We start from the raw sequence: 23,442 nt of genomic DNA, 5'->3' as shown, positions 1-23,442 counted from the left end.
CACCACCACTGCACCCCCGGCTCAGTGTGGTGGCCTCCTCCCGTTTTCCTTGCTTCCACTATGCTCCCTGCAGCCATTTCAGACCAACTCAACCCACAGTTATTCTCTTGAAGCCTGAATTGGATCTTGACCCTGCTCTGTACCAAATCCCCTAACGGCAACCCTTCTCAAAGAACAAGCCCCAGCAGCCCTAGCACAGCCGACAAGGCCCTGACAGGATTTGACTCACCCACGTCCCTGACACCCACCCCATTCCAGTCTCCTAGCTGGTCTCTGAACATGGCATGTGCTCTGGCCTCAGGCCCTTTGCACTTGCTCTTCACGTGGCCTGGATGCCCTCCCTGCAGAATCTGCGTGGGTGCCTCCTTCATCTCCTCTAGGTCTTTACCTGGAGGTTAGCTTTTCAGTGAAGCCTTCGCAGACCAGCTTTCCAAAACCAGCATCCCCAGCTCTATCACCCCCGCCCCTGTGTTGCTTCCCTCTATTTGTTTATATTAGCACTGGTCATGGAATGCCTCACAATTTTACAGATTTTGTGTGTTTATCATCTCCCCACCAGCCCCACCACTAGGGTGTAAGCTTCATTTCCCCCTTCCATGTTTAGGCAGAGATTTTTCTCTATTTTGTTCATAGCTGTAGCCCCGATGCCTGCACACAGTAGGTACTCAATAAATCTTTATTCCACAAATTAATGAATAATTGCATCCCCAACTAGCTTGTGAGCTCTTGAGAACTGGGAACTTATATTCCTCACCAAAGTAAGTTATAAAATATAAAGATCTTAGACCAGTGCCTGGAAGTCAGTGGGATCTGTCCAATAAAAGTAGCTGCCATCATCATCACCATTACCAGGTAAGCACATGACCAGTGCCTGTGGAACAAAAGAATGAAGGAGCCAGGGCACGTGGGTGGCTCAGTCGCTGAAGCAGCTGGCTTCTGCTCACATGGTCCCCAGGGTCCTAAGGTCCTGGGATCGAGCCCCATCTCCCTTCGGGCTCCCTGCAGAGCTGAGAGTCGGCTTCCCCCTCTGCCCTTCCCCCCTGTTCTGGCTCGCTCTCAGTCTCTCTCAAATGAATAACTTCTAGAAAGCCTTAAAAAAAAAAAAGAAACACTCAGGCCAGGTGGGGCAGGTTTAACGTTCAGATGCAAGAGTAGGGAGGGAGGGAAGGAGTCGCTGCGCAGGGTCCTGGAGAAAGCGGCTTCGTGCTGAACCTGAACGTGAAGGGAGGAGAACACCTGCGCAGTTGGAGGAGGGCGGAGCGCAGGTCCCCCGTTGGCCCCTAGGAGGTGCTGCATCCCAAGGCTGAATTTCAGGGCCCCTCTGGCCTCAGGTGTGCTGCAACTCTGTGATCTTGGGCCTCCGGACCGGGAGCTGCGCGCGGGTCTCTGCTGCCCCCTCCTGGAGACTTTTGGTCTACCACCCGCAAACCTGTTTCGCGTCCTTTCTTGCGCCAGGTGCCAGGGGGAGCGGCGCCTGCTGGCGGGTGCCCTCCCCACCCCACTGGCCTCCCTCAGACAGGAGCCCCGCAGGTAGGAAATATTCTCAGGACGTATTTTTGGTAAAGGACTCGAAACCAGAATACATAACGGATTCGTCACTGTTAAACCCCACAATCCCACTCCAAAGAAACCACCAGGACGGGGGCGCCTGGCTGGCTCAGAGCCTGCGACTCTGACTCCTCACTGTGGGCTCATGGGCTCCAGCACCACGGTAGAGTTTACTTAAAAAAAAAAACCTACCAGGACAAATGAAAACACATTCACATAAGACTTGTGCACAAACGTTCAGAGTACCTTTACTCACAGTAGCTCAAAACCGGAAAACCCAAACAGCCAGTCCTAGCAACGGGGGCATAAAGATAAGGCCAATTGTGGTATATCCATCAGGGGGATGCCACTCAGTGACAAAGAGCAATGAACTATTCAAAAGCCTTATGGTAAGTGAAAGAAGCCAGAAATAAATGAGTAAGTATGGCGTGCATGCATTTATAGGAAATTCTAGAACAAACAATTCTGCAGGAACAGAAAGCAGATCAGAGATTTCACAGAGCTGGCGGTGGGGGTGGAGCATTGTCTGCAAAGGGATGTGAGGGCAGAGGTAGAGAGACTCTGGAGCCCACTCCTCTGTGAGCGCTGAGCCCCAGGCAGGGCTCCATCCACCACTGGAGACCACCACCTGAGCTCATAACGTTGTGACTGAGCCACCCAGGTGTCCCTGGGGACTTATGAATTATGTTGATGGCACCCAGCTGGCTGAGCCAGTGGAGCATGCCACGCTCGATCTCAGGGTGGAGAATTTGAGCCCCCCTTGGTGTGTAGAGCTTACTTTTAAAAAGCTATTTTGATGGAAGGGATGGTTACACAGGGTAGCACATTTGTCAAAATTCATTGAAGTAAGACATCAAACCAAATGAATAAGTCAGACACAAAGGACAAATATTGTGTGATTCCACTTAGGCCACCTACCCAGAGTAGTGGAACCCATAGACACAGAAAGTAGGATAGAAATAACGCAGGGCCGGGGGAAGGAGGCATGGGGAGTGTTGAATGGAGACTGGGTTTGGATGATGAAAACGTTATGGAGAAGGATGGTGGTGCCCCACATGGATGTATTTATGCCACCGACTGTACGCTTTAAAATGGTTAATATGGTAACTTCTGTTATGCAGATTTTGCCGTAATTTTTAAAAATCTTAAGAAGTGTCATCAAACTGTACACTTTTAAGGGGGTACGTTTTTCATTGTATGTCGTCAGTCATACCTCAATAAAGTTGATTTTTAAAAATCTTCAAGGAGGGGGTGTTCCTGCCCTGCTCCTTCTGAACTAGTGTGGCTTTTGCTGTGGCCAGTGGTGCAAGTCCGGGGAAGGGGGAAGCACAGAATTCTGCGAGGCCGCTTTAGTGGCATCCCAGCCGCGCAGCACAGCCGTCTCGTCCCGTAAGTGAACCCGATCTCGAGTTAAGGGTCCGGTGACGCAGTCCGCCCGAAGGGCTAGCGAGGATGGAGGCAGATGGTACTTGTCACAATAATGGTCGGTCCGCCCAGACTTTGGTCCCAAGCCCCGGGGGTGGTGGTGGTGGGGGGGGGGTGCGGGTGCGCGCCACGGCCGGCAGGTGGCGCCCGGAGCAGGCGGGTCGGCGCAGGGTCGCGGCGGGGCCCGGCTCCTCTGGCGGGCGCGGAGCCGGGGACACTGGGCAGCGGCCTGCCTCGGTCCCGCGGTCGCCGGGCCGCCCGGGGAAGGTGCCGCCGCCTACGGGCTCTTTGGCCCCTGGCACAGCCCCACTTTGCAGACTGGAAGGCTGAGGCGCGGGAGGCGGAGCAAGCCCGGAAGCTGCAGCTGCTGGGGAGCCGAGGGGGTCCCGGGTCGGGGACCCCTTCCCACCCTCTCCGCTCCGCTCCCGGCCAGGCTGCCACCCAACAGCGCTCCCTCCGGACCCCGGCGCCCCCCCTCCAACGCCTCCCGCCCCCGGCGGCCCCCTTCCCCAGCATCTCCAGCGTCTCCCTCCCGGGCGCCCAGAGCACCCCCGGCCTCCTCCCCCGCTCCCCTCCGGCCGGGTCTCCCCCGGCGCCCCCTCCACACTTCCTGCCCCGCGGGGGCCCAGGGACCCGCCCCCTTCCTGCCCCGCCCCGCCCCGCGGGCCGCGGGCCCCGCCTCCCCGCCGTCCAGCCGCCCCTCCGTCCCCTCCCTGGCGGGCGCCGGCGCTCCCCACCCCAGGCCGACGACAGCCCGAGTGAGAGGCAGGTGAGTGACCTGCCCCGGGGAGGGCCGCGGCGCGAGTTCTGCGTGAGGGTGGGGGCAGCGGAGGGCAGGGGGCACCTGTGTCCCCCCACCGCGGACCGCACGCAAGTGGCATGCCCTGAGGCCTCTTCCCGAGCCCCCGGAGTGCCTTGGGGGGCGGGGGGCTGCGCCCCAGCGTGACTCCCGGGGGAGGGGGGATGCTGGCGGGAGAGTGGGGCACCGTGTCCTTTTCCTGGGCTGAGGGGAGCCTTTGGAGCACCCACCCGGGAATCAAGGCCGCTTGAGTGCCAATCTCCGCTGTGCGCCATCCTGGCCATCGTCCCCTGTGCCTCCCCCACTCTTTCTAGGCGAGGACTCAGAACACGGTGCCTACCCATGGACTGTTGGAGGCACAGATGGACAAAACTCACCTCCTGGTTAGCACAGCGCCTGGTCAGGGCTTTGTTAGTGCCCCGGGCTCCCAGACAGGCAGGAGGGTTAGGGAAGGACCCAGGTGTGCAGCGCCCTGGCGCTCATCGCTTGACCAGTTTAGGGCACAGGAAATTGGCCAATGGTCTCCTGTATCTGTAGCCTCAGAAAGCCTTGGGCTGGGCAGATCATTTGAGGTGGCAAGGCTGGGGTGAGGCTGGGGGGTGGTCACCCCCTAGAGCGGGGCCCCACCAGCCCACCCCCAGCCCCACCCTATTGCCTGTCTTCAGTACTGGGTTCTCACTCTCCTGTTTTGACCTTTACAAGTGGCCTCTCCCAGGGCTGGGCTGTGACCCCAGTCCCCAGGGAGGAGAACAGCTTGTGCTGGCCCGAGGTTCCCAGGCTCGGGCTGAGCCGGACCTCTGCTCCAGGCAGGACTGGGCAAGGGGTCAGCTCTCACCCCTGGCCTCAGCTGGGCCTCAGCGGGGGGCTGGTGCAGGCAAGGGGCTATTCTCAGAACTCCACCCCAATCCATGCTCTAATATCTGTGTGTGTGCCCACATGAGCCAAGTGTGGGGGCAGCTCTCCTGTCTCCTTCCTCTGTCCCTAGCTGCTCCTCTCTCACTCCCAAAGTCCTCCAAAGTCATCCCAGCACACTCACCACTGTAGTTGGGGCTCCCTTCCCAGCACAGAGGAGCTGGGTGGAGGCCAGGCTTGCCTCTCTGGCCCCCTGTCTTCACTGGGAGGTGAAACCAAGGGTTGGCATCTGCTTCTTCATTCCCCCTATTCCATCCCCTATCAGACTTTCCCAGAAGAGGAAATGGGCTCTCCAGGCAGAGATAGAGGTCACTGGGCTGCTGTCTGCCTGCCCCCCCCCCCCCCGCAGCTGCTGAGGAGGGTGCAAGAGTCAGGCAGGGCCTCCACGCTGTGCTCCCCAGACTCTTTAGAGTGGCCTGGGAAACACTGAGAAACAGCCTCCCTGGATTCATCCCAGCCCCACCAACCCAGCCCCGCCATCCCAGCCCCAGCCCCAGCATCCCAGCCCCCAGCATCCCAGCCCCCAGCATCCCAGCCCCCAGCATCCCAGGCCCCTCATCCCAGCCCCGGCCCCATCCCCAGCCCCCTCATCCCAGCCCCAGCATCCCAGTCCTGTCATCCCAGCCCCGTCATCCCAACCCCACCATCCCAGCCCCGGCCCCATCCCCAGCCCCAACATCCCAGCCCCCTCCTCCCAGCCCCACCATCTCAGCCCTGTCCCCAGCCCCCTCATCCCAGCCCCGTCCCCAACCCCAACCCCAACATCTCAGCCCCACCATCCCAGCCCCCTCATCCCAGCTCCACCACCCCAGCCTGGCCATCCCAGCCATCCCAGCTCCACCAGCTAGCTTAAGGAGGATGTTGATACCAAACCTGGCATATAATTGGGCAGGGAGAGGCCAGCAGGAGGAAGGGGAGACAAGAAAGGAGAGACAAAGCTGAAAATAGAGACAAAAATAGGGGAACAGAGATGGAGTGACATGGCAAACAAGAGCCAGAGGGAAGAAAGGGCAGACTTAGGAAAACAGAGCAGAGACCTAAAGAAAGAAAAGAAAGGGGTGGAGAGAAAAGAGAATCCAGTCTGAAGACCAGAGGGGAGGCAGAGGGAAAGGAGGGTGCAAAGGGGCAGCATGGACTTTAGGGTTTGGTAGCCCTGGTGCCAATCCCTGCTCTGCCCTCACTCGGCTGTGTGGCCTGAGGCAAATTACCTAACTCCTCTGGGATATCTTTATCTACAAAATGGGAAGCATAATGGCACCCACTTTTCAGGATTGCTGAGAGAATGACTAGAAATCAACTAGCCCACAGCACACATTCAATAGGGGGTGGTGATAGCTATCACAGCACTCACATGTGTCAAGACAGAGATCTCCAGAGAGACCCGCAGGTGGGGGGCTCTGACACGGGGCCTTCAGGGTCCCCTCCCCTGCCTCGGCCTCCTACCCCACCCTCACAAGGCGCATCAGGAACCCAGTCCCTCTGATTTCAGGGAGGGGGGAAGTGTGGGGCTACCCCAGGGCCCAAGGCCCATGGCACAGGGTAACAGCTCAGGCGTGTGGGCACACCTCCTCTTCCCCAGGTGACTCAGGGCCTTGCACCATGGTGCACTCATCCCTTAGGAACTTGGAACTCCCGCCATGAGGGTGGAGGCTCTATGACCTTCAGGGCCCTGGAATGACGGCCCAGTTCTGCTGACCGAGGAACTGAGGTGAAGCCATGGGCACCAGATGCCTCTCCCTCACCCACGGTGTGCCCCACAAAGTAACTTCAAGGCTGGCGAGAGTCAGCAGGGGCTTCAGTATTCATCTGGCTGCCTGCCTGGCTGCTCAGTGTGTTTTCTGGAGCTGGCCGGTGCTGGGGACAGTGGTGAGAAAGGCAGGAGAGTGCACAAACCCCACAGAGCTCTATTCCAGTGGGGGAGACAATCCTTAATCAAAAGTGTCATGGCCAAGGTGTGTGGGGGCGGAGGGAAGGCCCTGGGAGAGGAAGGAGATGGAGGGTCCTGCAGCCTGCGTGGAAGGCAGGGCACAAACCTGCAGTCCCAACACCGACCCCAGATCCAGCCATCAGGCTTGAAGGTTTCCGGGCTAGGGACCCCTGGACTGGCCTGGGTCAGTCCCACATGCCCTCCAGAGGAGGGACATGTGTGCCAAGCCTTTGGCTGGGGTCCAGGGAGGTGTTGGTCTGTGTGCAGTTTTGAGCCAGCCTGGAGTGGGGGACATGACTGGCCCATGCCCTTAGGCCGGGAGGAATGGGGGAAGTATGCTGAATCCCGGAGGTGGTTGGAGGGTGGACACCTGGCGGGCCTGGCTCCTGTGTGCCCTTTCCGTGGTGTGGGGAGCCACAGAGGGCGTCAGAGGGTGGCGGTGTGGGGGCAGGCTGGACGGAGTAACTCCCCAGCCTGTGTCATCTGGGGCTTCTCTGCCCAGTGCTTCGTTCTTTGAAATCGGTTCTGATCCTGCTGCAGCTGCTGACGACCCCTTGGCCCTGAGCACATCGTGCTCCCCAGCGCTTCCATAGTCCTCCCTTGGTGAGGACAGCGGTGGCCGGCACCCGCAGGCAGTGGCAGGGCTGGGAGCGGCACCTGGCGCCAGCCTCTAGTAGGCATGCGATGGATGTTGAGTGAATCAGAATCCCCACAGTTTCCCTATTTCCTGATGAGTAAACAAGTCGGGCTGAGGACCCTCTAGCTCCTGTTTCCTGAGCCACAGAGAACACAGGGCCAGCCCCTCACCCCTGCCCCCTTCCCGCCCAGCCTCTAGTGAGCACACAGGCTTCCTGTCTCTCCATCCGGCCGACATGCCTGGCGTGCCGGAGGCCTGGCGGCCTGGCTGGAGGCAGGAGGGGCCATGTGTGACATGGACACATGCACACGAGTGGCGGGAGGCACAAAGTGGCCTGGCTGCTGGTGCACTGGGGCAGGATGCGTCCCTTTGTGCAGAGGCAGGGAGGGGCCTGCAGACTGAGGTCTACCGGCTGAATTGGGGGGACTAAGTGATCCTGTCTCCGTAGCAAAGATGGGTTTGGAAAGGGCACGGAGAAACAGACACAGAGACAGGAAAGCAACAGAGAGATAAGGGAGATAGATACAGGGCAAGGCACCCGTGGTTTCCGCTGCACACCCAAGGGTGCATGCCCTAGTGCAGTGAACGTACTACACAGCCCTACTATGCCTGGAAGCCTTGACTTAGGAAAGGAGAGAGAGGCAGAAATTGATGGAGAAAGGCAAAAAGGCAGAAGCAGAGAGGGCTTGTTTGTTTTCTTAAAGATTTTATTTATTAGAGAGAGAAAAGGGGCAGAGGAAGAGGGACAGAGAATCCAAAGCCAACTCCACACTGAGCATGAGCCTGACGTGGGGCTCGATCCCTGACTGTGAGATCATGACCTGAGCTGATCTACTGGCTGAGCCCCCTGGGCACTGTGAGGGCAGAACATTTTTGATGAAGCACAAAACAAAAACAAAAAGAGGCAGAGAGTCTAGAATTTAGGGGATTCCTTTGTGTAGCAGCGCAGCCCCACCGGGCAGCTTCCGCCTGAGGTCACTGGCAGTAGCGGTCCAACCCTCCCTGTACCCCAGGAGACGTGGCGGTCACACTCCCATTTTACAGGCAAGGGAATGGAGGCTCACAGGGCTAACTGACATGCCTGAGATCACACAGCTTTGAGTGACAACCTAGAAGTCCTGGAACCTAGGGACTCCAAGATGGGAGGGGGACAGAGATAGAGATGAAGGGTGGGGGCAGTGGCACCAGGGGTTGGTGCTCAGGCTGGGGGCTGCAGGGGGAAGGAGAACATAGGCGTCCTGTCTCAGCAACTGCCTTTGGCTTAAGGATGTACCTGGCCGGCAGCCCATTGTTCTGAGGGATCAGGTTTTGTGGGGGGTCTGGCCCCCTCCCACTCCCACTTCCCTTCTCTGTGTCAGCAGCTAAGGCCCCATTCCCGGATCATCCTGGGGGTTCTTCAGAAAAAAACAAGAAACAGCTTTTCTTGGAATTAATACCCAAAGGGTATGACAGTGCCAAGGGCAGTGGGATGGGGATGGGGTGCAGGAGGCAGGGAGGCCCATCCTGAACACAGTGGATATTAATTGAGCACCTTCATCTGTATTAACTCCTGTATTGATCTGCAGGGACAGACAGTCCCACAGAGAGAAGTGCTACTGATCAACCCCTTTTACAGAGGAGGGGACTCAGAGCTGTGAGTCACTGCCCCCCCAGGGAAAAGTTACAGAGGGGACCTGGTGGGGAGGCCCTCGACTCTGCCTCCTGTCCACCAGGAACTCTACCCCATTCCGCAGATTCATTTTCCTCCTCCTAAGAGGCTAGGGCACAAGAGGACAGGACTCCCCGCTGGAGGGAATCGAAGAAGAGCTGGGGCCAGGCTGTGGGTGGGCCTGGAGGCCGCGCACTCCGCACTCCGGCCCTGGGGGCTCTGGGGGCTCAGGGCCTGGCCAGGGGCCAGCTGCCTTGCATCTTGAGGTGGAGGAGAAAGCTCGACTCATTCCCGACTGCAGACACATCCCAGTTCCCACGCCTCTGATGTGTTTTCTTGGCAGCCCCCCTCCCCTCCCCTCCCCCTGTCCGCCCCCACTAACGGTAGGCAGGCTCTCCCCCTGCTTAACTGACACTGTTACAAAGAGATGCAAAGCCCCTGGGATTCCCCGCCCGGGCTGGGCTGCCGAGAACCACTGGGAGCATGTGCCAGCGGGTTTGGGTTCCTGTGGGCTGGGTGGCCCTGGGGCCGGGACCCACTGCTGCCAGCATCCTCACCTGTAAAACAGTGCTGCTGGCCACAGTGGATGGAGGTCAGCTCCCAGAGACCCGTATACATTGTGGGGCTCCCCCCCTTTCTGCACACAGTAAATGATGCCAGGGGCTATGGGACATTCTCGGATGGGAAGGTGACAGGCAGGAGTCTATGGTGAGGGGGATGGGGCGCCCCCCCCGCTGAGTGCGTTGTGTACCCCTGGGGCAGGACTAGGTTGGGGAGCCAGAGCTGTCTGATTCAAGCCATTGAGGGGTATGTTTAAGCAGGGATGCCCCAATGCTGGGGACCTTGGGGTATCAGGAAAGGATGTCTAGGACCTCAGATTCCCCAGCCCCTCAGGGAGTCTCAGATGGAAACAAGGCGGTGGGGGTGGGGCTCCGGCTTGGATCTGGTCTGGGTTCCTCCCTCCTCAGGGGCTGGGGTCAGTCAGGCCCTGCTGGGATTCACCTTCACCTCTCCCCTCCCTGCGGACCCCCTACCCCTGAATGGTCTCACAGATCCGCTGGGAACCCCATGCATTCCCTTTGGGAGAATATGATCTCCCCACCCCTCCTGCCAGCCAACTGATCACCAGGGTCAGCCCTGAGATGGGGGGGTGGTCAAGCCCTCCTCATACTCCCCTGCCCACCTCCTGAAGCCCCCAGGTGAACCGTTTCCCCTAGACGTTGGCCTAGGAGGCAGTGACTGGCTGGAGGGGCCATGTGAAGGGTGGCCACCTGCTCTCTGCTGCCCTTCACCCTGCCCCAGGTTCTACCTGCCACGGGGTGTGTGTCCCACCACAGCCTCACGCTCTGGGGACACAGGTCCCGGAGAGGGGGGCACGAGGGGGTGATCTGGATCCATTCAGACTAAGGCACAGTCTGAGGACAGTTGGGGGCTGGGCAGAGGACAGGGTAGAGACGGGAAGTGTGTGAAGGCTCAGGATCCTGCAGGGGCCCAGTCAGGGGTGGCCCTGCAGGGAGGAGGTCACCTGGGAGCCCACATGGGGGGACCATGGAGGTGGGCCCTGGACCTGCAAAGGTGGCCATGCAGGGCAGGGGTGGAAGGGATAGTTTGGGGATGGTGGGAGGAGGAGCCAAGTCTGTTCAGGAGGGGAATGGGGGGATGCAAAGGTTGCTGTGGGGTGGTGCCCTGGAACAGACTGGGGACTGTCTGAAGGATGCTGGTGACTGTGGCCTGGCTCTCTGAGACAGGTTGAACCTCCCCCTCAGCCCTGCAGAGGGGGCCAGGGTGCTCAGCTCAGGAGGCAGCTCCTGGAGGGAGGCTTCTGGCCCTGCCACTGGCATCCCACCTTCTGAGGACATGGTGTCCCACGACCCCACTCCTTGCTGCCCTCCCCCACGTATGTTCATTCTAGCCAGCCTCTATTTCCTGTTTTCAGGCTCCATATCCTGAGCACTGGGATCCCCCAGGACACTGTCTGGCCCCCCAGGCCCTGGGGTCTGGCCGAGCTGCCCTGCCCCCAGCTCATCTGAGTGGCTCAGGCTGCAGGAAGCCGCAGAGGCCTGGTGAGTTACCTGAGGAGTGATGGAGGCTAGAGGGGGACCTGTGCCCTGGGCCTGCAGTAACGGGGCCACCGGCCAGGGGACTGCAGGGTGGGAAGCCGGGGGCGACAGCAGCGGGAGGTGGTGGGAGGCAGTGGAGGGTGATACAGGTCACATCAGGCATCTCTCTCACTTGGACCTGGAGGGTGGGTAGAGGGGTGGCTGCGGGGACCCTGGAAGTGTGTGGGTGGGGGGCAGAGGGTGGGGCCAGGCAGCACGCATTCCAGAGATTCTCAGGGGGACAGGGGGGCCAGCAACCACGACCTCTTTCTCTTCTTAGGGAAAATCACTAGCAGATGTGGGCGCCTCAGGGAGGCAGGGAGCAGGGAGCTCTGAACACAGAATGTGAGCTGCGGGGGTGGGTGCTCAAGGAGCTCAGCCCCTCCCCAGCTCAGGAGCAGAGCAGACCCAGCTGAGGTCCTGACCCGCTGCCTGCCCTCCCGGTGGGCTCCCCACCCATTGCGTGGGCAGGCAAGGCCGGTAGGAGGCCGGGTGGAGGCCGTGGGGAGGGGAGTGGCTTCCAGATGGTCTGGGGGGTGGGGGAGGTGCAGGAGGGGGGATCTTAAATCTGAGGCAGGGTTGGGGACCTCCTCAGGCAGGAGATAGCCCTGGGACTTGGGGACCATGGTGTTCTGGCAAGTGCCACTGCCTCTGGCCAGGTGGGGAGGGGGGCTTGCCCCTGGTGTGTCTGTGTCCCTGGTGTAAATCACCCCCAGCCTGATTTCAGGCTGCTAGTGCGTCCTCTCTGGCTGGGGACTTTGGAAGAGGTGGGCACAGTTGGCTCCTGGGAGCCCGCTGAGCTACAGTACCACCAGCAAACCCCTCCTCCCCACCGGGGCTAGGAGGCACCCCTTCAAGGTTGTCTGGACCAGCCCTCCTCCCACCCATCTTTGCCATGGGCTCCCAGCTGCTTCAGAGTGGGTTTGGCCCCGCCTGCATGCCTGCAGTGACAGGAAGCTCCCCCTGCAGTGGGGTTCCATTATGGACTGCTGAGAGTGCGAATTCTCACTCCAGCTGAGCCCCAGTGGGCTTCCCTCACGACATCCCCACCCGCTGCAGTTTGGTACCTGGGTATACCAGTGGCAGAGTGCCGGGGGAGGGGCTGGGCTGCGCCCTGGGGCTCAGAGGTACAGGGCAGGAGCCCTGCCTCCAGAGGCACTGGGCTGGGTGTGAGCGAAGGGTGCCGGAGGGATGGGGGGCAGTCTGCAGAGGAGGGGCATCACTTGAGGGAGACTTTCAGGGGTGAGGAGTCAGGTGAAGAATGGAGGGAGGATGGCCAGGTGGAGGGAACAGCCACCTGGTCAGGAACAGGACCTGAGGGAGCAGAGCCCACGGGGCATGGGGCCAGGCAGCCTTGGGTCTTCTGCACACCTCTTGCTGGTCCCCCCAGGCTTGTAGCTGTAGTACCTGTAGCCCGCCCGGCGCCCGGCCTCCGCGATGCCACCACCTCTGCGCTCCCTCCTCCTGGCCCTGGGCCTGGGGCTGGCTGGTACCCTCAACCCCAGTGACCCCAACACCTGCAGCTTCTGGGAAAGGTGAGGGGCCCTCGCTGCTTCCCCAGCTCCCCTGTGGCCTACTGGGTCTCCTCTTCCCTCCTACTTCTGCCTCCCCTCCTCTGCGCTCTCTGCCCCCCTCATAGGCTGCCTCTGACCCTGTCCTTTCCTGTCCCCGTCCCCTGTCCCTGTGGGAAGCTGGCTGTAGGACAGAGCACAGGGTGGGAGCCATTCACTGTGGAGCAAGCAAGGGGGCTGGTCCAGGGGGGCAGAGAGGACAGAGTTGGGGGAATGAGGCCTGGTGGGAGGCGGGGGGCGGGGGGTCGACCCTTCTCCATCAGCTGGGCCCAGAAATCAGTTCTAGCTCAATCTCCCATGTAGGGATGAGGAGGAGGGCAAGATGAAAGGCTCTGGTCCTATAGGGTGAGGAGGGGGCAATGATAGTGGTGTCCCTGGAACATTCCAATCTGGGAGGACCCCCTCCAGAAGGAGGGGGCCAGGATCAGGGTTCACCCTAGGCTTAGGGCAACCCCAAATCTAGGGGCAGCATGCCCCACCATGGTCCAGCCCTCATACCCCTGCTTCCTGAGTGCCCCTGTGTCAGCCCCCTACACTGGCCCCTTACCCCATCCCGTCCTGCAGCTTCACCACCACCACCAAGGAGTCCCACACCCGCCCCTTCAGCCAGCTCCCCTCGGAGCCCTGTGACCGGCCCTGGGAGAGCCCTCACACCTGCCCCCAGCCCACGTGAGTGCACGTCCGTTCCCTTCAGCTGGCCCTGGCCCTGGCCCTGCACACCCTCATCTCTTCTTAAGACTCTGGAGTGCAGAGGACACTTCTGGCTTCAAAGCACTCAAGGGGTGGTTTGGGGAGCTCATGTGGGGTGTGTGCATGCGTGGGGTATTGCATGCCTGTGTGTGTGCGTGTGGTCAGGGAGGGGGCAATGAGGGAGCGCTCCTGTGCTCCCCTGGGCCTTCCCCAGTGCCACACTGTGATGGGGTGGATGGCCTGGCCTCAGCGGGGGCACTGAGGGCCACCATTGGGGTCTCCCCTAGAGTTGTCTACCGGACAGTGTACCGCCAGGTGGTGAAGACAGACCACCGGAAGCGCCTGCAGTGCTGCCAGGGCTTCTATGAGAGCAGGGGCACCTGTGTCCGTGAGTCCTGGGTGGGGGCAGGGTGGTGGTAGCTGGGGCCGTGGGGTGTGGGGCCCTGGCCCACCCTTCCCAGTTCTTCCCCGTCCCCTCTGGGTTTGTCCCCCTAGGACAGCAGCTGCCCTCTCTGCCTGGCTCTCCACTGTGCAGTCTCTGTCTCTGCATGTCCGCCTGTCTCTGGGCTGCCTGTGTCTCTCTGTCACCATGGGTCTGGGCCCATCTTTGTCTCTTCCTGGCCCTGTCTCTCTGCTGCTGTCTTTGACTTGTCACTGCCCAGGCTCTCCAGCCCACCCCGAATCCCCCCCCCCCCGACCGGAATCTGCTTGGGCCCTCTCCCCTTCCCTCAGTCCTGTAGAGACCCCTGCCCACCTGCCCCCTCTGCCCACCCTGCTCTGCACAGCAGCCATGTCTGGTCCCTACCTGAGTGTCCCCTCTCCATTTCCTTAACAAGATGCTTGGAGAATGTCACAGAGTGTGCCTGGGGAGCCTGCAGTTCTGAGCTCTGGTCCACTTCTGGCCTGAGATGTGGGCCCTCGCTGTTCTGTGGCACCTCTTAGAGGCAGAGGTGCTACTGGTGTGTGTGGGGGCTCAGTTGGTGAAGCGTCTGCTTTCAGCTTGGGTCATGATCTCGGGGTCCTGGGATCTAGTCCCCCATTGGGTTCCCTGCTCAGTGGGGAGTCTGCTTCTCCTTCTCTTACTACCCTTGCTGTCTCTGTCAAATAAATAAAATCTTAAAAAAAAAAAAAAAAAAGAAAAAAAGAAGTGCTGGGGGGGTGATTACCAGGCCCCATGCAGAGGAGGGTGGGGTCGAGCTTCCAGGGAGGAGAGGGGGTTGGGAGCAGGGAAAGCGCTTCTCACTCGCTCCATCTCTGCCCCAGCACTTTGCGCCCAGGAGTGCGTTCATGGCCGCTGTGTGGCGCCCAATCGGTGCCAGTGTGCGCAGGGCTGGCGGGGTGACGACTGTTCCAGTGGTGAGTGCCTGGTGATAGCAGGGACAGAGGACCCTGGGCAGCACCCTCCCCACTGCTCACAGGTGCTTGGTCCCCTAGGACAGGTACCCCAAGAGCTCCATGGTAGCTAGCTGCCTCTTCTGGGGGTGTGGTACAGGGCATGGGTTAGGGGGCCAGCTGGGAGACAGAGCAGGGACTGAGTGGACGCTGGGGAGGGGGCAAGCCCCTGGTGACATCCTTCTACCTTCATCCCACAGCATGTGCCCCAGGAATGTGGGGGCCACAGTGTGACAAGCCCTGCCACTGCGGCAACAGCAGCTCCTGTGACCCCAAGAGTGGAGCGTGTCTCTGCCCTTCTGGCCTACAACCCCCACACTGCCTCCAGCCCTGCCACCCCGGCCAGTATGGCCCTGCCTGCCAGTTGCGCTGCCAGTGCCATGGAGCACCCTGTGACCCCCAGACTGGAGCCTGCTTCTGCCCCCTGGAGAGAACTGGACCCAGGTGCACAATGGGTCGCAGGGATACATGGGGATATGAGGGGACTCAGACTGGGTCCCAAACGGGACAGAATGGAGAGGCCAAGGTCCTCATCCCAACTCTGCCACTAGCTAGTTGAGGGACCTTGAACAAATCATTGACTGTTCACGTGCTTGCTTCCCATGTGTAAGAGGGCAACAGTGTCCTCCACCTAGAAGGCTCGCTATGAAGATGGCCTGAGCGTGCATGTGTGTGAACATGTGTCGCCAAGTGGGGCTGAGACAGGGTCCCACAGAAGCCGGTTGCAAGGAGGCGTGGGCGGTGTGAGGGAGAGGCACTAGGTAGAGATCCTGAGGGGCTCCTCTGGGACAGAAAGGCTATGGCCGGCAGAAGCATTCCCCCAGAGGTGACAGGAGCAGGGGTGCCCTACCCCATTTGGTGCTGCTGGCTGTTCTGCACCATTTCTGGTCCCAGAAACCTTTAGCTTTCTGACTCCTGTGGTCCCCAACAGGGAAGGGGGAGGGGACCGGAAGGCTGGATGCCTCACTGAGCTCTGAGGCCTCTGGATTAGCTCCCAGAAAAGCGGGCAGGTGGCAGCCCTTGGAGGCAAAGGGGAAGCAGGTATTGCTGTGGCACATGCTGACCTCGGCTGCTTTGCCCAGCAGCTGTGAGGTGGCCTGTCTTCGGGACACCCGTGGATTCTCCTGCCCCAGCACCTATCCCTGCCACAACGGGGGTGTCTTCCAGGCCTCTCAGGGCTCCTGCAGCTGCCCCCCTGGCTGGATGGTGAGAAGGCTGGGCCTGCGGGTATGGGGTGGTTCTCAGCAGGGCTGGGAGGAGGCTGTGTGAAGGGGATGGGATCCCTGACCCGCAGAGGTTTGGGGTTTGAGGTCCGGGGGAGTCAGGGGGTCCCCTTCCTGTTGGGAGGGTCGGGGCGCCTGGGGCTCTGTGCATTTTCCACGTCTCCAGGGCACCATCTGTTCCCTGCCCTGTCCGGAGGGCTTCCACGGACCCAACTGCTCCCAGGAGTGCCGCTGTCACAACGGTGGCCTCTGCGACCGGTTCACCGGGCAGTGTCGCTGCACTCCAGGCTACACGGGGGATCGGTGAGTGGCTTTGCGGTCGCGGGAGCGGCGGCGGGTGGGTGTGGTGTGGGCGCCGCCAGGCTCACTCAGCGGGCGCCCAGGTGCCAGGAGGAGTGCCCCGTGGGCCGCTTCGGCCAGGACTGCGCCGAGACGTGCGACTGCGCCCTGGGCGCTCGCTGCTTCCCCGCCAACGGCGCGTGCCTGTGCGAGCACGGCTTCACCGGGCACCGCTGCGCCGAGCGCCTCTGCCCCGACGGCCTCTACGGCCTCAGCTGCCAGGAGCCCTGCACCTGCGACCCGGAGCACAGCCTCAGGTGGGCCGCGCCCGAGGGTCGAGGGTCGGAGGCCAGTGGGAGCCGCCACGGGTGCTGAAGCCGCGGACGCTGGCCCGGGGGCGGGAGGGGCCTCGGGCACGGGTGCGGGGGCGCGCTCAGGACGGCCCCCGTCCCCGGTTCGGTGGAGTCCCGCGTCCGCCGCGCCGAGGGCCCGAGGGGCGGGGGACCCCGGGGAGGCCGGGCAGGCGCGCGCCGACCCGGTCCGACGGCGCCCGCTCCCGCCACAGCTGCCACCCGATGAGCGGAGAGTGCTCGTGCCTGCCGGGCTGGGCTGGCCTGTACTGCAACGAGAGCTGCCCGCAGGACACGCACGGGCCCGGCTGCCAGGAGCACTGCCTCTGCCTGCACGGCGGCGTGTGTCAGCCCGACAGCGGCCTGTGCCGGTGTGCGCCCGGCTACACGGTGAGGCCCGGCGATGGCCCGGGGGCGGGCGGAGGGGCCGGGCCGCCCCCTCACGGCCCCCTCCCGCGCCTTCAGGGCCCGCACTGCGCCAGCCTCTGCCCCCCCGACACCTACGGAGTGGGCTGCTCCGCGCGTTGCTCCTGCGACAACGCCATCGCCTGCTCGCCCATAGACGGCGCCTGCGTCTGCAAGGAGGGTAATGGGGCGGGGCCTCCGGGGAGGGGCGGCTTGGGGGCTGGGCCACGGGGACGAAGGAGGGCCCAAGGGCAGGGGCGGGCCCGGGGCAGGGGAGAGGCTGCAGGGTGAGGGTGGAGCCCCGGGCAGCAGCTGGACGGTGGGAAAGTAGCCAGGCTACTTCCTTCCTGGAATATCCACTTTGCTTTTCTTCAACCACAAAAATCCTCCTGGTGCTTAAAGGCCCAGTCAGAAGCCCCCTTTCGGGCGAGCATGCCTCACCCTCTGTCATCTAGAACCATACAAGGGCAGGGCCGGGAAGGGCTTCTGAGATCCGCCCCGGGCCCGCTGGCCACCTGGAGGCTGGGTTCTGACGCGGATTTGTGGTACTTGGCTGGCTCTCTGTGATATTTAACCAACCTCCAGTCCCCACACCTCCCCGTAGTCTTACACGTGATCTGCGTTAACTCATTTAGTTACCAGGCTTGGGATTTGCTCTAAGCATTTGGATTTTCTGCCAAGCCTCCCCATTCTGCAGGAGAGGCAGGCCGCAGAAGGGGGTGATGCACCACGGGCAGCCACCTAGCGTCTTCGCAGCTTCAACCGGTGCACATGCTTGCCTCCTGCCTGGGCCCTGAACTTCCACTTCCCACTTCCACTTCCCACTTGCACTTCCACTTCCACTCCCAGCTCCTAGCACAGAGCCCCACACAGCCGATGCCCCGTATGTGTGCTTGTTCAGGGTCCGGGCTGGATCCCCATGCCTACCTGCAGGGCCCCTCTTCCAGGTTGGCAGCGTGGTAACTGCTCTGTGCCCTGCTCGCCTGGAACCTGGGGCTTCGGTTGCAATGCCAGCTGCCAGTGTGCCCACGAGGCAGCCTGCAGCCCCCAAACTGGAGCCTGTACCTGCACCCCTGGGTGGCATGGGACCCACTGCCAGCTCCCCTGCCCGGTAAGTGCTCAACAGCCTGGTCTGCCTAGGGGAGGGCAGGTCATAGCCACCCCCTACCCCAGCCCCAGCTGACTGACTGGCCTGCCCTGCCCTCTACTCGCTCTCCTAGAAGGGGCAGTTTGGAGAAGGCTGTGCCAGTCGCTGTGATTGTGACCACTCTGATGGCTGCGACCCTGTTCATGGACACTGCCAGTGCCAGGCTGGCTGGACAGGTGAGAATTGAGGGGTCCTGGCCCCAGTCCCGCAGCAGAATTGGGGGATATATCCTACAGGAAATGTATCCAGAAGAGCCCCTGTGGAAGTGGGGAGGCCTGGCCAGGCTCATTCTCCCCTTCTCTCCCACAGGTACCCGCTGTCACCTGCCCTGTCCCGAGGGCTTCTGGGGAGCCAACTGTAGTAACACCTGTACCTGCAAGAATGGGGGCACCTGCATCCCCGAAAATGGCAATTGTGTGTGCACCCCTGGATTCCGAGGCCCCTCCTGCCAGAGATGTGAGGCTCCCTCTCCTTCCTCCACTTGCCAGCAGGAGGGTGCAGTTCAACTTCAGATGCCAGAAGCCCCCTGAGGGTACCCCTCTTGGTTTCTTCTACCCCAAGTCACCACTGGCCTCTTTCCCCCAGCCTGTCAGCCTGGCCGCTATGGAAAACGCTGTGTGCCCTGCAAGTGTGCCAACCACTCCTCCTGCAACCCCTCAGATGGGACCTGCTACTGTCTGCCTGGCTGGACAGGGACCAATTGCTCCCAATGTACGTGGCGGCTTGTGTGTGAGAGCGCATGTGTGGGCAGCCGACAGGTAGGCTGAGGACCAGAGGCTTCTGTTCTGCTGCTTTGGGGTATAAAAGCCTCTGGGCCCACTTTGATTCAATAGTTTATATAAACAGTACAAGCATTATATAATCACCTGAGTACTCGGGGTACAGCAGTGAACAACAGGTCAGGAGGACAAGTCTTCTGCTCTTCTGCAGGGGAGCCTCGGAAGGGCATTATTTGGATATGGGGAGATCCCTAAGCTTGGTTTTGGACATGTTCTTTTTTTGCCTCTGCATTTTTTGATTTATATTTATTTTAAAGATTTTATTTACTTATTTGAGAGAGACAGAGCATGAGCAGGGGGAGGGGCAGAGGGAGAGGGAGAAGCAGACTCCCCATTGAGCAGGAAGCCCAAAGTGGGGCTCAATCCCAGGACCCCTGGATCATGACCTGAGCTGAAGGTAGACGCTTCATCGACTGAGCCACCCAGGCACCCCTTCAATTTATATTTGTATGTGGCTTCTTCCTCATGTAAATATATAAAGAACATCATGGAACAGATTAGTCCAAAAACCAAGTACCACAAGCATTAGAAAGGAGAAATGAGAAGCTGTGACCCAGAAAAGGCTGGCTGTGGGCTCGGAGGTGGCGGGCGGGGAGGTCGCCATAGAATTCGCTTCCATTGACCATTAGGGGATTCACTAATGTCAGGCATACCAAGGTTATACCTCAGATAGTATGGGTGCTTACTTCCCTCTTGTGTTAAAGAGAAAAAAAGAATCCAAGGCTAAGCAACGCAGGGTCGTATAGAAGAGTGGTTGTCTGGCCCTGGCCATGGGATTTTGAAATGGCCATTAGATAACCAAGTGCAGGTTTCAGTGGGCAGCTGGGCACATGATGAGCATCTGTGAATCATCGGTGTGCAGCTGTGGTTCAAAACCTTGGTGTCCCAGAGAGACCAACCCTGAGCAGATTCGGTGATGCTGGGGGCCGAGGATTCATCCAGTAGGGGCTTGCCCTGCCCCTCCAGACCATCACTTGTCTCCTGCAGCATGCCCTCGAGGCCGCTGGGGAGCCAACTGTGCCCAGCCCTGCCTGTGCCGCCATGGGGGGACCTGCCACCCTCAACATGGAAGCTGTTCCTGCCCTCCAGGCTGGACTGGACACCTCTGCTTGGAAGGTACCAATGGAAGGGGAACTCATGCCCTGCACCCAAGCCCCAAGACTGCAGGTTTCTGCCCCTTACCCCACCTGCCTCCTTGTCCCTCTCCCAGGCTGCTCTCCCGGGATGTTTGGTGCCAACTGCTCCCAGCTCTGCCAGTGTGGTCCTGGAGAGAGGTGCCACCCGGAGACTGGGGCCTGCCTGTGTCCCCCGGGATACAGTGGTGCCCCCTGCAGGATTGGTGAGTTCTTTGCTAGTCCCCCTCCTCCTCCGCGGTGTCCCCAGGGAACCAGGACCCAGATCCTTCATCTTCCCTGCCTCCCTACTGGGGCCTCTCCTCTGCACACGCCCTATGCTCACCAGCAGAGCCCAGACACCATGTTGAGTGGCCGTCCTATCCTCCTAGGAAGCCAGGAGCCCTTCACCATGATGCCTACCTCTCCAGTGACCTATAACTCGCTGGGGGCGGTGATTGGCATCGCAGTGCTTGGGTCCCTGGTGGTGGCCCTGCTGGCACTGTTCATTGGCTACCGCCATTGGCAGAAAGGCAAGGAGCACCAACACCTGGCTGTCGCCTACAGCAGCAGGCGCCTGGACAGCTCTGAGTATGTCATGCCAGGTGAGCTGGCCCGGCAGGGCACACGTGAAGGGCTGGCTTATAGGCTCCAGGAGGGTGGGGGCAGGGAGGATATGGGAAGTGGGGACTTGGAGGGAGAAGAGAAGTTGGGAGAGACCAACTGCTGATCTGCTGGGACAGCAGCTCTCCTGGGCTGAGGCCTGTTCTGCCCGGCCAGGTCACCATGCATCTGTATCTCTTCATGCAGATGTCCCTCCAAGCTACAGCCACTACTACTCTAACCCCAGCTATCACACCCTGTCACAGTGTTCCCCGAATCCCCCGCCTCCTAACAAGGTCAGTGCTGGTGGAGGGGATGCACTGTGAGGGGTGGGCACAGACCTAGTTCTCTGGAAAGTTCCATCCTGGCATGTTACTTTCCCTATCCAACCCTTCCACTAGGTTCCAGGCAGTCAGCTCTTCGCCAGCCTTCAAGTCCCTGAACGGCCAGGGGGAGCTCATGGGCACGAAAACCACACCACCCTGCCTGCTGACTGGAAGCACCGCCGGGAGCCCCCACCAGGGCCCCTGGACAGGGGTAAGAGCCTGGAGGCCGGGGCCCCTGGTGAGGGTGGCCAGGGCAGCCCAGCCTCCTGCCCCACTTGAATGTGGATCTCTGAAGAAGGGGTCTGGGCTCCAGTTCCAGAGGAGGTGGGAGCCTGGAAACAAGAGCAGAGTCTGATCACCCAATGCTTCCTCCTCCTCCTCCTTCTCAGGTAGCGGCCGCCTGGACCGAAGCTACAGCCACAACCACGGTAGCAATGGTGGCCCAGGCCTATTCTCCAGCAAAGGTATGGGCACAGGGGCGAGGGAGGGGGCTGAGCTGGGGGTGAGGAGCCATGGCCTCCACAGAGCCTGACTTCCTTCCTCTCTCTTTATGGCCTGTCTCTGAAGAGGAGCTGGGGGCCAGCGTGGCTTCCCTGAGCAGTGAAAACCCCTATGCCACCATCCGGGACCTGCCCAGCCTCCTAGGGAACCCCTGGGAGAGCAGCTATGTGGAGATGAAAGGCCCACCATCAGGGTCACCCCCCAGGCAGCCCCCTCAGCTCCGGGACAGCCAGAGGCGGCGACACCCCGAGCCACAGAGAGACAGTGGCACCTATGAACAGCCCAGTCCTCTGACCTACGGTGAGCCTCCCTTCTCTGCTGGGGCAGGGGCTCGAGGTAACCAGGATGAGGGAGGGGGAAGGAAGGGTCAGAGGAGGAGAGCCCAGCAGGGGGCATGGTGTGGCAGCAGGAGCGTGAACTTTGGGCTCAGACTTGGGTTCATACCAGGCAAAGTCCTGGTTCCTAGGAGCAGTGGTTCCTACCTCACAGAGCTGAGGATTTGAAATGGTGGTCCTACAGGACCTGACTTGTAGGATCAGTACCCAGAAAAGGGGAACACAGTGACACAGGTTGGTGGCACAGTGTCCTCATCCTGTGAGGGGGGCAGGTCAGGGTGAGGACATGAACAATTGGCCTGCATCCAGGCACCATCTGTCTGTCTGTGGGCAGGAGAGGCAGCAGAGGGGAGGAGGGGGGAGGGAGGAGAAGGGAGGATCCACCTCCCATCCTATCCCCTCTCTGTCCCCAGACCGAGACTCTGTGGTCTCCCAGCCCCCACTGCCTCCGGGCCTGCCCCCTGGCCACTACGACTCCCCGAAGAACAGCCACATCCCTGGACACTATGACTTGCCTCCAGTACGCCATCCCCCGTCACCCCCACTCCGGCGCCAGGACCGCTGAGGAGTCAGGGTGGCACGCATACCATTCTTTGCTGCCCAAGGCTGGGGACAGAGCCTGCCATCCTGCCAGGAGCAGGGAGAGGACTGGCAGGCCGTGAACACAGACACGTTTACTAGAGGCAGTGGATGCTGAGGAGTCAGGGCCTGGCTCCTAGGTTACAGGATGGGAGACCCTGGTCCGCGGGAAGCCCACATTCCCTTTCCTGTGTGTCCGGGCCTGCTGTTTCCCAAGGCCCCAGGGCCCTCGTACATAAACTGCTGGGATGAATGTTGCTAGAAAAGTCTGATTGCAGATTAATGTAAAAAATGTATATTGGGTTCCTTTTCTGTGCACTCCCAGGTGGGGCTGTGTGTGTGTGTGTGTGTGTGTGTGTGTGTGTGTGTGTGTTTTCAGAGGGCTTCTCGACACACAGCCTGTCCTGGGGGCACTCAGTGTGTAGTCGAGAGGCAGCCCAAACCCAGCTAACTGGCCTCCCTGCATCACTTGGTACCTGCTCCAACGCCTGCTCAGAGTACAAGGTGGTTAGGCAACCTCTGTCTGAAAGTCTTCATGAGTGGGCGCCCCATGGCTCTCTCGCTAGAGTCAAAACAGCCAAGGGCTTTAGGGGCTCTGCTGGCCGGGCCTGTTTCTTCAGCCTCACCTTGAACTGTGTTCGCTGTCACTCCATTGCAGTCACCCTGTGCTCCAGGTCCTCCTTCTAGCCACACTCCTTCCTACCACAGGGACTTTGCACACTCAGTCCTCTTCTCTTCCACTTACCTGTTAACTGCTGTTGGTCCTTCACCTCTCTCCTCATGGAAGCACTTCTCTTACACAGCACAGGTCGCACCTGAATGCATTCGTGGATGCCTGCAGGAGGCCTTCAGGTACTAGCCCTCTCTGGAATGGTGGTTTCTTTATGTGATCTTTTGATTAATCTCTGCCTCCCTCACCAGACTGTAGGTTCTCTGAAGGCAGGAATCATGTATTATGCTCAATATTGGTTCCCCTTGCCACACAGTAGGCACTCAATAAATGTTCCGCAAAAGACTGAGTGGTTGAGCGATCTGAAAGTACCAGTGGAAAGTGCTGCGTAAGTGCTCCGGTGCGGGCAGACTGTGCACTCTGAGCGCATAGACCGCATAAGTCAGGTCTTCCCCAGGGGTGGCCTGTCCACGCGCAGCGTTGCA

At 60.5% G+C, this 23,442-nt stretch overlaps 1 protein-coding gene across 2 annotated transcripts; it reads left to right on the top strand.

The window, feature by feature from the left end:
* Positions 1 to 3,632: 3,632 nt before the first annotated feature.
* On the top strand, positions 3,633 to 23,302 carry PEAR1 (platelet endothelial aggregation receptor 1). 2 transcript variants are annotated; one of them, XM_038542972.1, is made up of 24 exons: positions 3,633 to 3,742; positions 10,833 to 10,959; positions 12,386 to 12,530; positions 13,131 to 13,235; positions 13,544 to 13,644; positions 14,520 to 14,612; positions 14,849 to 15,092; positions 15,734 to 15,854; positions 16,038 to 16,174; positions 16,255 to 16,467; positions 16,716 to 16,890; positions 16,966 to 17,086; positions 17,853 to 18,016; positions 18,126 to 18,228; positions 18,362 to 18,508; positions 18,638 to 18,763; positions 19,819 to 19,947; positions 20,042 to 20,170; positions 20,336 to 20,548; positions 20,754 to 20,842; positions 20,948 to 21,083; positions 21,262 to 21,336; positions 21,440 to 21,673; positions 22,122 to 23,302. In XM_038542972.1, exons 3-24 carry the CDS (start codon positions 12,433 to 12,435, stop codon positions 22,271 to 22,273), a joined length of 3,105 nt encoding a protein of 1,034 aa, XP_038398900.1. In that variant the 5' UTR covers positions 3,633 to 3,742; positions 10,833 to 10,959; positions 12,386 to 12,432; the 3' UTR covers positions 22,274 to 23,302. The 2 variants fall into 2 exon arrangements, with proteins under 2 accessions (XP_038398900.1, XP_038398901.1); XM_038542973.1 differs by lacking the exon at positions 13,131 to 13,235.
* Positions 23,303 to 23,442: the final 140 nt, after the last annotated feature.

The sequence above is a fragment of the Canis lupus genome, chromosome 7 (genome assembly GCF_011100685.1).
Source record: "Canis lupus familiaris isolate Mischka breed German Shepherd chromosome 7, alternate assembly UU_Cfam_GSD_1.0, whole genome shotgun sequence".
Lineage (NCBI taxonomy): Eukaryota > Metazoa > Chordata > Mammalia > Carnivora > Canidae > Canis > Canis lupus.
This window is presented reverse-complemented; position numbering and strand designations above follow the sequence as displayed.

Bases quoted from the DNA above. Each gene is read 5' to 3' on its own strand.
- PEAR1 (XM_038542972.1), top strand. From the start codon at position 12,433: ATGCCACCACCTCTGCGCTCCCTCCTCCTGGCCCTGGGCCTGGGGCTG. The intron at 12,531-13,130 runs GTGAGGGGCCCT...CCCGTCCTGCAG, and splicing joins ACCTGCAGCTTCTGGGAAAG to CTTCACCACCACCACCAAGG. The intron at 13,236-13,543 runs GTGAGTGCACGT...GGTCTCCCCTAG, and splicing joins CACACCTGCCCCCAGCCCAC to AGTTGTCTACCGGACAGTGT.